The sequence below is a fragment of the Centroberyx affinis genome, unplaced genomic scaffold (assembly GCF_046629955.1).
Source record: "Centroberyx affinis isolate AG114_WGS23_722 - 3 ecotype Tasmania unplaced genomic scaffold, CSIRO-AGI_Caff_v1 ptg000806l_1, whole genome shotgun sequence".
NCBI classification, from domain to species: domain Eukaryota; kingdom Metazoa; phylum Chordata; class Actinopteri; order Beryciformes; family Berycidae; genus Centroberyx; species Centroberyx affinis.
This window is the reverse complement of record NW_027279409.1, coordinates 62,230-76,812: the sequence shown is the minus strand read 5'-3', so window position 1 is coordinate 76,812 and position 14,583 is coordinate 62,230. Positions and strand designations below refer to the sequence as shown.

The 14,583-nt window shown below is 42.8% G+C and overlaps 1 protein-coding gene across 1 annotated transcript in view; it reads right to left on the bottom strand.

Annotated features, from left to right (window-relative positions):
* Window positions 1–14,583, bottom strand: part of cita (citron rho-interacting serine/threonine kinase a) — a 37,522-nt gene that overhangs the window by 3,565 nt on the left and 19,374 nt on the right. Inside the window, exons 21-43 of the mRNA XM_071520510.1 lie at window positions 14,116–14,225; window positions 13,405–13,579; window positions 11,888–12,085; window positions 11,435–11,488; window positions 10,539–10,736; window positions 9,996–10,189; window positions 9,735–9,870; window positions 9,433–9,537; window positions 8,933–9,073; window positions 8,590–8,697; window positions 8,239–8,431; window positions 7,376–7,537; window positions 6,262–6,399; window positions 5,492–5,672; window positions 5,250–5,364; window positions 4,962–5,049; window positions 4,536–4,705; window positions 2,632–2,712; window positions 2,354–2,489; window positions 1,615–1,754; window positions 1,368–1,460; window positions 961–1,069; window positions 634–762 (exon numbers count right to left, since the gene is read on the bottom strand). Coding sequence (XP_071376611.1) covers window positions 634–762; window positions 961–1,069; window positions 1,368–1,460; window positions 1,615–1,754; window positions 2,354–2,489; window positions 2,632–2,712; window positions 4,536–4,705; window positions 4,962–5,049; window positions 5,250–5,364; window positions 5,492–5,672; window positions 6,262–6,399; window positions 7,376–7,537; window positions 8,239–8,431; window positions 8,590–8,697; window positions 8,933–9,073; window positions 9,433–9,537; window positions 9,735–9,870; window positions 9,996–10,189; window positions 10,539–10,736; window positions 11,435–11,488; window positions 11,888–12,085; window positions 13,405–13,579; window positions 14,116–14,225 — 3,154 coding nt within the window. The remainder of the gene's footprint in view (window positions 1–633; window positions 763–960; window positions 1,070–1,367; window positions 1,461–1,614; window positions 1,755–2,353; window positions 2,490–2,631; window positions 2,713–4,535; window positions 4,706–4,961; window positions 5,050–5,249; window positions 5,365–5,491; window positions 5,673–6,261; window positions 6,400–7,375; window positions 7,538–8,238; window positions 8,432–8,589; window positions 8,698–8,932; window positions 9,074–9,432; window positions 9,538–9,734; window positions 9,871–9,995; window positions 10,190–10,538; window positions 10,737–11,434; window positions 11,489–11,887; window positions 12,086–13,404; window positions 13,580–14,115; window positions 14,226–14,583) is intronic.

The following is a 14,583-nucleotide window of genomic DNA, read 5'->3' as shown; positions in this document are numbered from 1 at the left end:
TATATATATATATACATACACACACACACATATATATGTATACATATATGTATGGGTGTGCATGCATATATATATATATACACACAGTACTGTGCAAAAGTCTTAGTCTTTTTTTATATACATTTCTTAGAAGTCTTAGATGTTTATTTGTTTTCTGCATTAGTGTGTCAGTAAACTGCTGTTTCTTGTAAATTCTTGATATTCAGAAACCTTTAATTTCATTAGTTTTGAAAGCATCTTCGCTTTATGGATTTCTTTGACATATGACTTCTGCACAGTATTGTACATATATATATATATATGTATATATATATATGTATACACACACATGTATTATATTCTGACAGTTTAATTGTGTTTGTTATAGTCATGGGCAAGCCATCTCATTTGTGATTACTACAGTGGAATAAAATGGAGCTTATATTGCGACATTTGTCACATTTTTGTATTGCGATATATTGAATTTTAATATATATATATATATATATATGTATAAATCCTTGATTATAGAATGTTACATATACATTTTGGCACATTTATTGGCACGTGTTGACATGCTCACCTGTGTACACAACACACACGTGTACCCTCTCTCTCACACACACACACACACACACACAGAAAATGTCTAACCATGGAAACAGAGCAGGTATTCGTCCTTCTGAGGCACCGTGGTGACCTGGATGATGGAGATGGGGAAGCTGTGGGAGGATGCGGCAAACACAGCTGAAGCTAGTGTCACGTCGTTTTTATCCAAGAACTCTGTGGAAGGAACTCATATCAGTTAGTCAGCTTGCACCAATCTGAATGTCGAAACCTCACTGATAGAATCACACTTACGTAGACTTGCTCAGAACACCATCTGGTTGACAAGGAATATTATTTAAAAAAACATTATATTGAAGCAGGATTTCTAAATCAGTGCCTACCACTAATAAATCACAGTAGTGGGCAACCTACCCTCCAGCACATACTGCTTCATCTCAATCTCATAGAACTTGTTGGTGCCGATAATGATGCTGTAGCCGGTGAAGTGGATACAGCTGCACGGTTCTGACGTCTCAATCTCCTGCAAATACAAATACAACAGGAATAGTGCCACTTTTTCAAGGTCTGTTGGGAATAATGTTTTAAAGGCTATGATGTACAATACATGGGGCAAATCTTATAACATTTAAAGTACAAACAAAAGTATTTTTTAATTATACTAACTTCTGTTCCTTGTAGCCCACTATGCTACTCATATACATTTCCATTGTATTTAGAAACCCCCATCCCTGCCCATCTATGTTTCCACAAGCATTGCATGGCCTTCGTGGTGCTATCTGGTTATCTAGCCTCTCTTAAAGCCAACAGAGCCCACTCACCTTTCTGATGCAGAACTTGTTGAGGCTTTCATTGTGGCGCAGAATTGTAATCTTATTGGGCATGGCAGCACAGATACAGGTCCCATTATCAATCTGTAAGAGAAGAACTCTAAAATCAGGACAACAGCAAAGATTTGCCATCAGGCGGAACTCTGCTACCCCATGCTGTGAGGTTCAGCACGTCAACTCTAATAACAGTCTAACCAGAATGGGTTGGCTCTGTATAAGCAACAATAATCTACTTCACCTTTCCAGAGGAGAAGAGGTGGCATCCCTTGACTGTCTCAAAGATGAAGGGGTTGAGCTCAGGCTGAGCCGGGAGATGGGACTGAGACAAAGATTGTTTCACCTTCTTGATTTCCACCAGACAGAGGGCCCTCTCCTCTCCTGGATGACACATCAAACACACAAACTGTGTATAATCACAGACAAAAGCAATCTATACTTAACACCTGGTAATGGCCAGAGTTACACGTGTGGTCATTACCAGATAAGAGTATCTAAAAGACTGAGCCATAACATTACCTTATATTTTAGCATTATCTGATGCTCTTATCCAAAGTAACTTATAATGAGAGCAACAGTAGAATAAGCTTGATTTACCAACATTAGACACAGCCAATAGTAAGGAATGTAATGGTCAATGACCACATTGACATAAACATCCTGTGTACCTAGAATGATCATGTATTACAGAGACGTGTTACTGTAGGTAATGAGCCAGGGAGAAAAGGAAAGCATTTTTTAAGGGAGAAAACCCTCTGAGCTTCAGAGTTTACCTAGTGTTGTTGCTCAGTTAAATGATCTGATATTGAGACATACTGTACTGAGACATAAAGAGCACTTTACTGAGTAAGGTGTTGCATTAATATGTGAAAGACAGAATTCTGTAAACTAGCTTTCATTGATTTATCAGAATAAAATGACTGAATTGTGACAAAAGAGCAAGAAAGTAAAATGGGCTCCATTTAACATCATGTACTGACCAGTGATCATCAGCAGCTTGTCGAGTTCCTTCAGGATCTGGATCTGGAAAACGGAGGCCAGGCCAGGGATGTGGGTCAGAGAGTTCTTTATGACGTTGAGAGCGTACAAACCCTCCTCAGAGCCAACCAACACGATCTAGGCAGAAAGAGAAGGATTCTTAGGATCGTATAAACTTAGCATGCAAAACATGCAGCAGCGTGGCCTGGTAGTTAGAGAGACCGTCCTATAACTAGAAGGACACAGGTTTGTTCCGTGCAATTGGTCTATGTCCTGGTACCTGGTCAGTGAGAGGCAGAGTACAGTTGATGTCCAAACGGTCATCACCCTCCAACTTCAGCAGAGAGTTGCCCAGCAGTTTCTATCAGGACAAGAAATCAGGGAGAGAGAGGGACGGCGCAGGAGAAGGGGAAGGTTAGTCATCTTCATCTTCAGATCAATCATTTTAGACCAAAACAAGGCTTACCCAGCATGGATGACAGCCAGAGAGCTTTTACAATCTGAATCCACACTTCAATAGTTCTAACATGAATTCACGTCAAGGGTTTTCTTTCTTCCAAAGACAACACAATAAAAGACAACTTTTAAGACATCTAATTATCAAAGAGCAACATCATCCTAAAAACTAGAAACTGTCACACTTTTTGGGCTGTTTTCCATTTCACTAAAGAAACACAATGGATGAACCTGTCACAAATGCTTTGCCAACTCAGTGCCAGGTTTATTTCCGTCTTTTGGTCCTTAAAGCTACAAAATGCAACTTTTTGTTAAAATATCAATTAAAAAAGGATATATTTTATATTATCAGTCTGTGTCTGTCTGTGACCCTGTGTGTACATGCCTAAATCCTCTGTTTGCCAGAAATGTTCGGGACGTTTTTGGGCATACAACATGTTCTGTGAGTGCTGACAGGAAGCGCAGGGAAGTCACAGCAACAACAATCGCAGAAAGCAGTAAGAAAGAGAACAGCAAAGCTAAACGTGTGGCAGACTTCAAAAACATGGGTGAACATTGGCAGTGTTTTGTTTTGTTTTTTTTTTGTTTTTTTTATTGCAGATTGCCTCCTTCACATCTGCTTCTTCAATGCCTGAAGTGGCTTTATGGATCACAGCTCAGATGAGTGACAAGAGTTGGGGTGTGAACTTGACCAACTGAGGAGGAGGAGGGCGGGACTAACTATACACTCTTTGCCTCAAGGCAAAAAGTTGCATATTGTAGCTTTAAGTAAAACAGTAAAACCTAGCTAGCAGTAACACATTTCAGAAACAGACATACATGTCAGTGAAAATGTAATATCATTTCCAAGGGTCATATACCACAGAATATAAGAGATGACAGATTGCATCTGTGGCAGCAATAAACACAAAACACCAAGAGCAGAAGCCTGCAGAGTGAAGTAATGCTCAGGTTGGTATGCTAGAGCAGTGTGTACATGTGTCTGTGTTTTAGTGAAGGGGGCTAAAGCAGCACATGGCTTTTGGAGAAGCATGCATGACACAGCATAGGACACCGGGCCAAAGGTGTGCAGCAGTGCCTACTCACATCCATGCATTATGTAAGATTCAGTGTGTGTATACTTGAGGTGTGTATTTGACCACTGAATGCGGCTGTTTTTCACAGCATAGCTGTTTGCATAAAATGTAACTGACGCAGCCTGAGGCCGTGTTGATCTCTGTTGTACAGTGTCAGTATTGTATGTGTAGATGTGTACAGCTACTGCATGCTCAGTCAGTCGGCCGACTGAAGCACAAGCGTTCGTGCAGCTAGTTACTGTACCTGAACCAGAGGGGATAGGTTCTTCTGTCTTTTAGCAACACCTGCCTATAATATGATCCACACAACCCCATTGAATGGAAATACACACACAGTATAATCACGTCAAAAAGACAATGACAACACAGATACAAGACGTGGATGTTGAGAACATGCATAGAGAGAGAGAGAGACAAAGAAGGAGGGGGGGAAAAAGAAGTGAAGGCACTAGCTGACTATTCGTTTAATGGGGATATTTCATATATTTGACCTCATTTTCAAAGTTACTATTTGAAATGGACACACTTAATGAGCTTGTTTGGTATAAAGGAGACACTGGGCTGTCCATCTTACACTCCAGTAAAGCTAAAGCAAACTCAAGTTAATAACCCAACCGGGGTAGACAGACACACATACACACACTATACTCACAGCATCAGCATCCACTTTGTCCTTAGAGCCGCGGCTGCCGGCCACCACAGACTCCAGTACAGCCACCCAGCGCTGCTTGTCTGGGAAGCTGGGAGCCATAAAGTAGAGGGACTGGCCTGGCCAACAGGTGGTGTGAGGATGGGACTCCAGCTTCAGCACATATGGGATGTCTGCGCGCACACGCACACACACACCCACACCCAGATACATAAACATGCAGACACACACAAACAGAGGGATGGATTGGTGGTTTATCCTGCTAACAGCCCAATTTCGGTGCTAAGCTGAATTGTCATTTTGTTGTATTTTGGGTTTAAAAGCGTAGACGGGACATGTGGATCCAATTTGAAATCTGGGGAGAAGATGGATACACTTATCCTACAACAAGAAGAGATACAGTAGGATTAGGCGGTATTGATCCAGTACCTGACTTGGCAGTGTTGATGAGCTCAGAGATTCCTACAGCTCCGTGAACGGTCACCTCTCCATCGGGCAGACACAGCTCAAATTCCTCCTCAGCCTTCATACAGTCTGGAAGAAAAATACCACACAATACTTTTTATTGTTCATTGCTACCATACATTGGTCAACGCATTAGAATACACACTCAAATTAACTTTGTTTTACGAAAACCATGTATCATTCAGGTAAGGATAGGCCATTTTCCTTTTAATGGCTGCATTTAAAATGACCCATTTAAAATGTTTCTGATACCAACGGAGCGTGCAAGTACTGACCTTCTCTGGGCTCAGTGTCATATATGGAGACCTTGGTTCCATCCAGCACCACATATTTCCTCTCCCAACCCTGCTGGCCACGCTTGCCATTCCTGCATGAACACACACACACACACACACACACACACAAATGCACATGCACACACCAGTTTCAATGCTGTGTACACAACATGTTGCATATGGTCATTACAGTAATTAGTGTGGCACTAAATTAGTTACCTAGGCTGCTTCATCCATCCCTCCAGGCGAACATGCCCACTGGCCTCTTTTACCTGCAGGGCAGGGGAGTTTGCCTTGTCCCGGCACAGAGCCTCCGAGAAGTGAGTGGCATACTCAGCTGGCAGGCCGCAGGTAGCCGGAAGACATGGTGAGCATTTGGGGTGACACAGGGTGTGGCACTCTACAATAAGACAAAAAGAGGGTGGTGAAAAAATGCTGAGCAGGGTTTGATTAAACTTCCTTTGTGTGTTCTCAGTAATCAGCAAGTCAATGTTATAGTGTTAAGAGATCTTCCAACAGATTCTCAGATTTCACCCCAGGAAAAGACAGCAAAAGAATACAGCAGTAAGGATTTGATGGTACTCCCAATGTGTATGCACATGCAAGGCATGGCATTCTAGCACAAGCTTGACTTCTGTCAAAATGTTGGGTGTGTAGGCTAAAGTGCTGGCTAAAACGATTGAATTCAACTAATTTCAACAACTTTGGCATTGCTGAGTGTGCTTCGGGGATGTATCACGATCATACACTGAAATATTTTTATTGATTTTCAGGACTCATAATAGTATGAGAGTAGAATAGTAGAATTTCAGCTATAGCCAAACCAAGACAAATCCACATTTCTACACTTGGGAGATTAATGTGTTGGCTCTGCTATAAGAACTTTTTGTATACTTAGTATAATTTTTAGGGCTGGCCAATAATTTGTCCTTATCACCTGCTTTGAAAAATCTCTGTATATAGGTCTAGCTGCAGAGCAGGATACAGACCTAGGCAGGTTGCAGCCTGCCGTCCAAAATGTACAGTGTCCAGGCAGACGGCACACTTGGCAGCCCTCATGTTGAGGCCAACGGTGAAACGATGGGGGATGTTGTGGTGCATCCTCTCCTTCACACGACGACCAAACTCTGCAACACAAACAAGGAAGGAGAAGTGGGCAGGGAGAAGAGTTACTTAATGCAAAGAAGGCAGATATGACACTAATATTTTATTGTTATGGACTTAATTATTTCAGAAGTCACCAACAATTCAATATGGTTCACTTTTGTCAAGCAACATCGGGCAAACTGAATGGTGAATGAATTATTTTCTATTGCAAGTATTAGGCATATCAGTATTAAAGAATCCTAAAATACAGAATCTGAAAATACCTTCTGGAGTGAGTGGGATTATGCCGATGACAATGGATTGCATTAAAATGTAAAAACTGACCAGCCTATTATATGTTATCTAAATCAGGACCTCAGGAAAGGGGCAGTAAGGACAGAGTAGAGAACACCTTGTCCCAGACACTTGGCCCTGGAGGAATTAACTCTTGTGTGGTCAAGTTACTGCCTCATGAATCTTAACTGTTAATCTGACAGCAGGAGGACAAGACAGGCATATGAGATGTGGATATGTGTGTGTGTGTGTGTGTGTGTGTGTGTGTGTGTGTGTGTGTGTGTGTGTGTGTGTGCATGACAATGAATGTAGATGAGCATGGAAAATGGAGCCACACTGTGGAGTAAACAAGCGGAAGACTGCTAACTTACTTTCAAAGGTGACCCTCCTCTTTTCTGTGAGGAGCAAAATGAAAGAGAGAGAAAGGAGAACGCAGTCTAACAATAGCTAGGTGAAAGCAAAAGGCCTTGGATAATCAGGCAAGAGGGCAGAAAAGCACAGATACACCATATAGAGAAAATAAGTTGAGCGGGAGGTCATTTGGCTTAGCAATGATATCAGGAGGGCTAACTATCCTGTGGGGGCACCGCTACAGCTTCAACAGTGGTTCAAATTCAGGTTGATGAGTTGTCCGTTAAGTGTTCTGCAGGCATAGCAAATGTCCACCTGTGTGTTCGTCTATCTGCCAGTGTGTGTGTGTGTGTGTGTGTGTGAGAGACTCACCTTCTGGTGTGGAGGTCTCCTTGCAGCGGGTTGAGGGGTTGAGCAGGCTGCTGGGGTTGGGCTGATGCTCCGGGGATTTGACAATGGCCGACATGAGGATCTGTTGGCGGGCCTGGGCCGGTGTGGACGGCGCCACGTGATCCTGGGCTTTGAAATGAGCCGCTGTACCCCCAAATAAAACATCCTAATGTTAGCTCAATGGTGGTTATAAAGTTGAAAATAATCTGCTCGGTTACTGATAAATCAATAGACTTGGAAATGAATCTCATAGGACTTGACAGGTGTAAGCAATAGAGCAAGATGCTGCCATATTAACTCCTGCCCAGCTGACAAATGGATACGGTTGGAGGCACATTACAAGATTTCTTGAGCTGATTGAGCTTCCAAGTTGCCATCTCAGACTCCAAGAAAGCTTCAATGAAAAAATTATGATAAGGGATTTTTGCTTCATCATCTACATTCGTGTGATACAGTCATAATGGAAGTGTCGAGGAAGAATCTGGTCAAAATAGTGTCATATGATACAGTCCGTAATAAGAGGTTGAGTTATTTAAAGGATTCCAGTTTTGTGATACTCTCTTGACCCCAGAAGTAGGAATGATCTTTTCATTTGCCCCGTGCCACAGGGAGATCAGAATCAGGTCAGTTACAAAACTGCATCCCTGGAGCTGATGGGGATTTATTGTCTTACTGAAGGACACTTGGACGCTTGCTGCTGAGGGATCTTAAACCCAGGATTTCCAGTTGAGGGACAGTCCCCCTGTGCCACCGTGCCACCCAATTATTTGATACCAGTCAGCAATTCTCCCTGGAGTCCACACACACTACATAAAAAAATAACATGGCTACTGACTAAGACCTACCCTCTTCTCTGAGGGATCGTAGCTCTATCCTCATCTTCTGCAGGGCCTCCTCTAGCTCTGAGCAGCGTGAGCGCTCCTTCTCCAGTGCTAGCTTCATGTCACTGTACTGCATGGGCACTGCCGGCTGGGCCTGGGGAACCAGTGCCCCGTTAGTTGTCGTCCCCACGTCCTCCCGCCGCCGCCCGAATATACCCTGTTCACAGAGAGGGAACGGCACTGAATCCATTTACAAAGATGTATTGTTGAAGTTACCAAGATTATACTTAAAAGCAACATATGCAAAACATACGGTAATGGTTGACTATTAATCTAAAATGGCTTACAGTTATTATGTTAAATTATTTCTCATACCTTCTTTTTCTTGGTGGGTTGATCCATTTTGGCCTGGAGGAAGTCAATGAGTTTGGTTTGCTGGGAGATGGTCCCCTCCATCTTCACCTTCTCATGGGAGTACACAGCCTGCAGGAACGGAAACAGAGCCTCAGAGAAACAGTCACTTCTTAAGAGAACTTTTAAAATAACTCCCTCAGAGATCACATGACTTAAAATATTATATCCGATTGTTCCCCCTGAGATTCCTAGTTATGATAAGAGTGCTTGCCAACATCAGTAGAAGTATTCTATTTTTTAGTTAGGGCTCTATTTCTAGAGGAGAGTGTATTTCATCATATTGTAATGGTATTGCATTGTCTACCTGTATATTCTCCAGCTGGTACTCAAGATCAGTCCTCTCAGTCTTGAGCATGTCGGTCTGGTCCAGCGCATCCTGCAGGCCTTGGGTCAGACGGAAGATGTGGCTCTTCTGGAGGTCCATCTGCTGCTGCAGCTTCCCTTGCTGTGGGAACACCAGCGCACACACAGTATATTTTAATGGGAAATCCAGAATATTTAAAATATGCCACATTTCACTGACAGAATGGTCGCAAATATAATTATCATCAAGAGGAGAGGTGTAGAAATCATCAGTGTCCAAAACAGACAAGAACAGACCATAATAGTTTTCTAAAAGTATGTCAAGTACATTTACTTAAGAACTGGCTAAAAATGGTCTTTTTGGTTTCCTTTTCAAACACTGAATCTGTTCTTATTGAATGAGCGAGTTGAAAGCAACCTTATTCAACAGAGGTAGGTCCATTAAATAATGCTACAGAAATGAAATGAATGTACTGTATGTGGTCGTATTTCACTTCGTACCTCATCCATCAGCCTCTGTTTCAGCTCTCTCTCCGTCTCCAGTTTCTGCTGTAAGCTGCGAGCGTTCATTTCCAGCATGGCGTGCTTCTTTTCCAGATCATTGAGCTGTGCAAAGACTTGTGCGTGTTAAAACATTTTAGCTGAAAGTTTAATCTTTCAGTCATGATTACAGTATTGATTTGTCTTTCAGAATTAAAGCAAATATTTGATTGATTGTGACATGGCCAGACCTTTCACTTAGAGGGCTGAAGTTGGGGTTACAGTTAGAATGACTGACAGACAGAGAAACACATGTGGCTCACCGTATCGGACAGACTTTCAGCCTTCAGTCTCTGCTCCTTCAGGGCCTGCTGCAAGGCCACTATCTCAGCCTTGTGCTCTTTGACCGCCAGTTCCACTGCCTGGCGGGACTCAGTACTGCGCTGGTCTGCCCGCAACCTATGCACGGCACCACAAGAAGTCTTATAATAACATTTTAACCTGTCTGTGGATTAACATGTCATTCTCTACGTACTGTAATGTCTGGGAATGTAAATTTAAGTGTGTGCATGTCTGTATGTTACCTATTCTGCTTCTCATTGTCCAGCAATCTCTGCAGATCCCTGGTGCGTCTCTCGGCTTGGCTTTTCTCGTCCTCCAGGGCTCCTCTCCAGGCCTCCCACTGCCTCTCTTTCTCAAGCAGCTCGTCATTCAGAGACTCCAGCTCCACCACCTGCTCCTCCAGCATGCTACATGTGGTCTTCAGCGTCTCAATATTCTGGGTGGATCAACACAAGAGAAGACTGAAGATGAGCACTCTTCTACAGTGTGTTACTGTTTTTGGTGAAACAACCTGACAGTTGTCTATACTGAATTTTCAGTGACAGCACAGGGTCTCAATATTATGAGGCAAAAAAAAGGATCAACGTGCCATTTATCGTTTTTTCTGTAGTTCAGTCTGGAACATTGGAACATGGAGGATAGCAGAAATGTATCAGATTGAATACATTTATACATTATACCAGTCTGTGTGGAAGGCAGTTGTCTATGTCCAAGTGCTTTTAAATATTTGTGAAGGTGTGTATGTGTGTGTGTGCTTTTCTAGTGTCTTGAGTTCAATGTGCTACCTGTTTCTGGTTGTTGAGGTGCATCTCGCGGTCGGCCACCTCCCTCCTCAGGCGGTCCACTTCCTGGCTGAGCTGCAGCCGGTCCTCGCTCTCATCTGAAGCCTCATCAAGCTGCTTGGACAGGTAGAAGTTCTGGCGGTTCAACTCAGCATTCTCCTGACTCAGCTGTGTAAGTTGCTCCTCTAAGTCTGTGATCACCTAAGGCAGTACACACAGGTAGAGGTGTTAGCCTTGCTAATGGAAGTAAAAAGATATTGTTAGGCTATGGTCACAAAGCCTGGGGAAAAGAATCCTTCCAGTAATAACACAGCTCAGTTGATTTTAATTTACAGCTTTACAATGACACTGGTAAATGTGAACACTGATGTTTTGCTTCCAAATCATTTCATTGGCAGTTAGAAAAAGGCTGTTTCATTTACACAAAGTCAAATGTCAAATCAGCATGCTTACAAGTTCTAGTTGATGACACTACAACCGTGGCATGATGCCAAAAAGGCCAAAGTTGACCAGTATCACAGTAGTCTACGAACAGAGTATGATGACCCTGTGTAACCCCAGGCCATGAAGCGGGCCAGATGAGCTTGTCTGAACAGTGACTTTCATGTGTGGCTAATCTGTCTTGGTAGCAGAAGGCACCAAGGCAAGCTGCCACAGAGGGGTCAACAGTGCTGCAGACTCAACAACAGCCATGCCACGCCACAGGACAGCGTAAACAGCGAGCCATCCAGCTGAGTGAGGATCAAGTAAGCACGCTGTGTTTCCATGGCAAAGACTGGATTCAATTGACTCTTTTGTTGCATTAGCATGGTATCTGGACTTACAATTTAATTCCCATACATGCAAAATATCTTGTGAAACTACTGTGTGTGAAACTGTCCTGCTGTGGCAGCACTTACTGAGCAGCTGTCTCTCAGGGCGTCGAATTTCCGCTGAATTTCGTCCCTGTGACTCTGTGAGAGGGAGGAACAAATCTCTTAAAATGTAACCAACTCTACGACTGTTACACTGGCTGATGGCAAATGATCTGTTGACAAATGTTATTTGAAGTACTTTGCGCCAATGCAAACATGCGTTGATAAAAAAAGAGTTGAATATAGTTATATATATATAGCTATATGAATATAGCTTGAAGAGTAGAATATATCAGTAATTTATGGTGATCATAATGTTTTGCATGGCCTGCTATTGTGAAATGTAACATGAGCTATCTTTCTTAGTGTGTGTATAATACAAACTGTCTACATTCATATACATTTGTGCTGAATGTATGTGTAGGTGTAAATAGGTATTTCTGTGTGTGCGCACGCATGTGTGTCTGCGATTGCACGCATATGTGCTTGTTGTCTCACCCTGAGGGCGGTGATCTCCTCCTCAGCCTCAGCGGTCGTCTCCTCCAGCTCGGTCTTGGCCTGCTGCAGCTGGCTCTCCAGGGCAAGACGCGCAGCCTGTAGGCCACTAATCTGGGACTCACGCTCCTGCAGGGAGAGGGTCAACTCCGACACCTGCCGCTTGATCTCCAGCTTCTGCTCTTCGTGTTCGAGGCCCATCTACAAGGGGCAAAGGACTAGGGTGAATGTTGTGTGTATATGGCAGTATCAGTCAGATATAGGACAGACAGTATTTGCATCTAATTTTCAGCATTTGTTTTGATTGCTCCCCAAGCTTTTTAAGACATCAGGGCAATTCAGATGTCCTATGTTGTAAATGTTGCTCTGAGTTTATAAAGGTAGTGTTTAGTTCATATCAAGCCAATTGGCTTGATATGAACTTGCAAAACTTGCAGTTTCCTTCATTTATAGCTTAGACCACCTTAACCTTTAATGCCTTTTGAAGGCATTTAAAAAATGTCAATACTTTTTAAGAACTTAAATTTCAATAATTTTAAGGGCCACAAACATCCTGTCCAGGTAGGAAATACTGAAAATACAGCAAAAAGGCAAAAAAAACAACCAAAAAAAAACCACACTGAGCCAAATGAGGGTGCATTTGGTACCTCTACAAGTTTTTGAAAATGACAGAGATAGAACGACTGATCTGAGAATGCATATTTGCGTGTGAGTGAGGGGACATTGTGTGTGTTTTTATGTGAGGGAGCAGAGAGGGCAGCAATTAGTGCCAATCTGTGTATGAGGTCTCGGTGGGGAAGAGTTTGTGGAGGCGGAGATATGACACCCAGACAGCAGGCCGTCCACCAGCAGCAGCAGCAGACAGCATGCCGGGGGTGACAGCTTCCATACAGCGGGAGAATGGGGGAATTGTGGCCCTCAATTATGTCACAACCTCCTTTTATAGCACAGGATTGCATTGGATACACATACAGCTAATGGATTTCATGGAACTGAAATGGAATTGCTCAAAGTGAGGGAGAAACATTATGTACTTTAAAAATTCCATAACTTTCCATGAATGCATTACAGTACATTAGACTCTCAAACATCTGAGCTGACTGATTCACAAAACAATATTTTTTCTTTCTTTTATTACCTTTAATGTAATACTTAATTGATTCCCATAGGGAAATTCTCCTTTCTCTTCCCCCTCCACAGGGAGGCATTTGTAAATCATGGCACTGTGGTGACGGAGCAGTTGCAAAAAAGGGGACAATGTTAAATGTGTGCAATTCTTAATATACCATTTAAATGAATATTAGACTGTACAGATCATTTCAGAATGTGTTCCACGTAAATTTAATATTTTGAACAAGGTGTGGGACTGTGATAAAGAATACATTTCAGTGTGCCCAGCATTTCATTATGCAGAACGAGCTTGGTCCCAAGGAGTTCAGATAAACAAGATTCGACTAGTTGGATTTCTTCAACCTCTTCCTCATTTAAACCTCTCATTCTCCCTTCCCCCGTCTCCTCACCTCCCGTAGCCTGGTCTCCAGCTCCAGTAGCCGACTCCTCTTGGTCTGCTCCTGCTGGCTCATCTTCTCCAGGTGCTCCTCCAGTTTGGCATTCTGGGCTTCTAGCTTGCCGGCCTGTGACTCCAGGTAGAACTTCTGTTGCCGCAGCTCTGAGATCATCTCCTCCTGGGCTTTCCTGACACAAAAATATAGACACAAATGGCAATTACTTAGCTTGATCAAAAGCAGCATTCATCCAAAATACTGTTACCTAGAGTTGCATAGCGTTTAATGAACATAAAAAAAACATTTAGGTAATAGGTTGAAAATTAAGATTAGAGGAGTTGCAGTGGAATCTGCAGCCATGAGAGCCAGATAGTACAGGGCAATCCACATTTGTGCTCATTGGTAGCAACTAATTGATCTAATGGAGATGAGGACGTTTACATTCAACTGGCAAATGTGTTCATGATTGTGAGTGAAGAATTTCTTGAGCGAGTTTCTTGGTTGAGCTTAGCTTAAGCTGCATTCTCTGTCCTTTAACTTAAACTGATCCTCTGTTGCCTGGGAGATTATACGCAGTTTACAAACAGGGGAGACAGATCAGCCATGGCACACATTTAAGATAGAAGTACACACTAATGAACCTGTCGGAGGCTTGAGGAGGCAGAATCGGTGGGGGTGGGGGCATTGATGAAAGCACGACGTGGGCAGAAGGTCTAGTTAACTCACATATTCTTCTGGGTGTAGATGCTGCTGTTAGCGGCCAGCTTGTTAGCCTCTGACAGCTCAGCAATGCGCTGCTCCAGGTTCTTCATCTTGGAATCCATGGCATTAATGGTCTGGAAGGAGACAGAGACACACTAACATGGTGGAAATCACATCTCTGTAAACAGCCTCAAAGATGTAAGGATGCATGATTCCCCTGTGACTGTTGCCAAATCCTTCTCAGAATCATGGCCACACACACAAATTTCAGCAGCACGTTTTCCTTATAGGAAACAGAATGTTGTACTTCAGTAAAATCCTATTAGAGTCCATTAAGGTGTTGCCTGAATCTCCTACTGTCAATGTCAGATGACTGCCTCTAAAAGCTTCTTAACTGCCTCAAGTCTACCACATTAACCAGATTAGGACTTGAGCCCAGGCTTTATAGTGCAACTTAATGTATACTACAATTTAATCAGTCTTCCAACTACA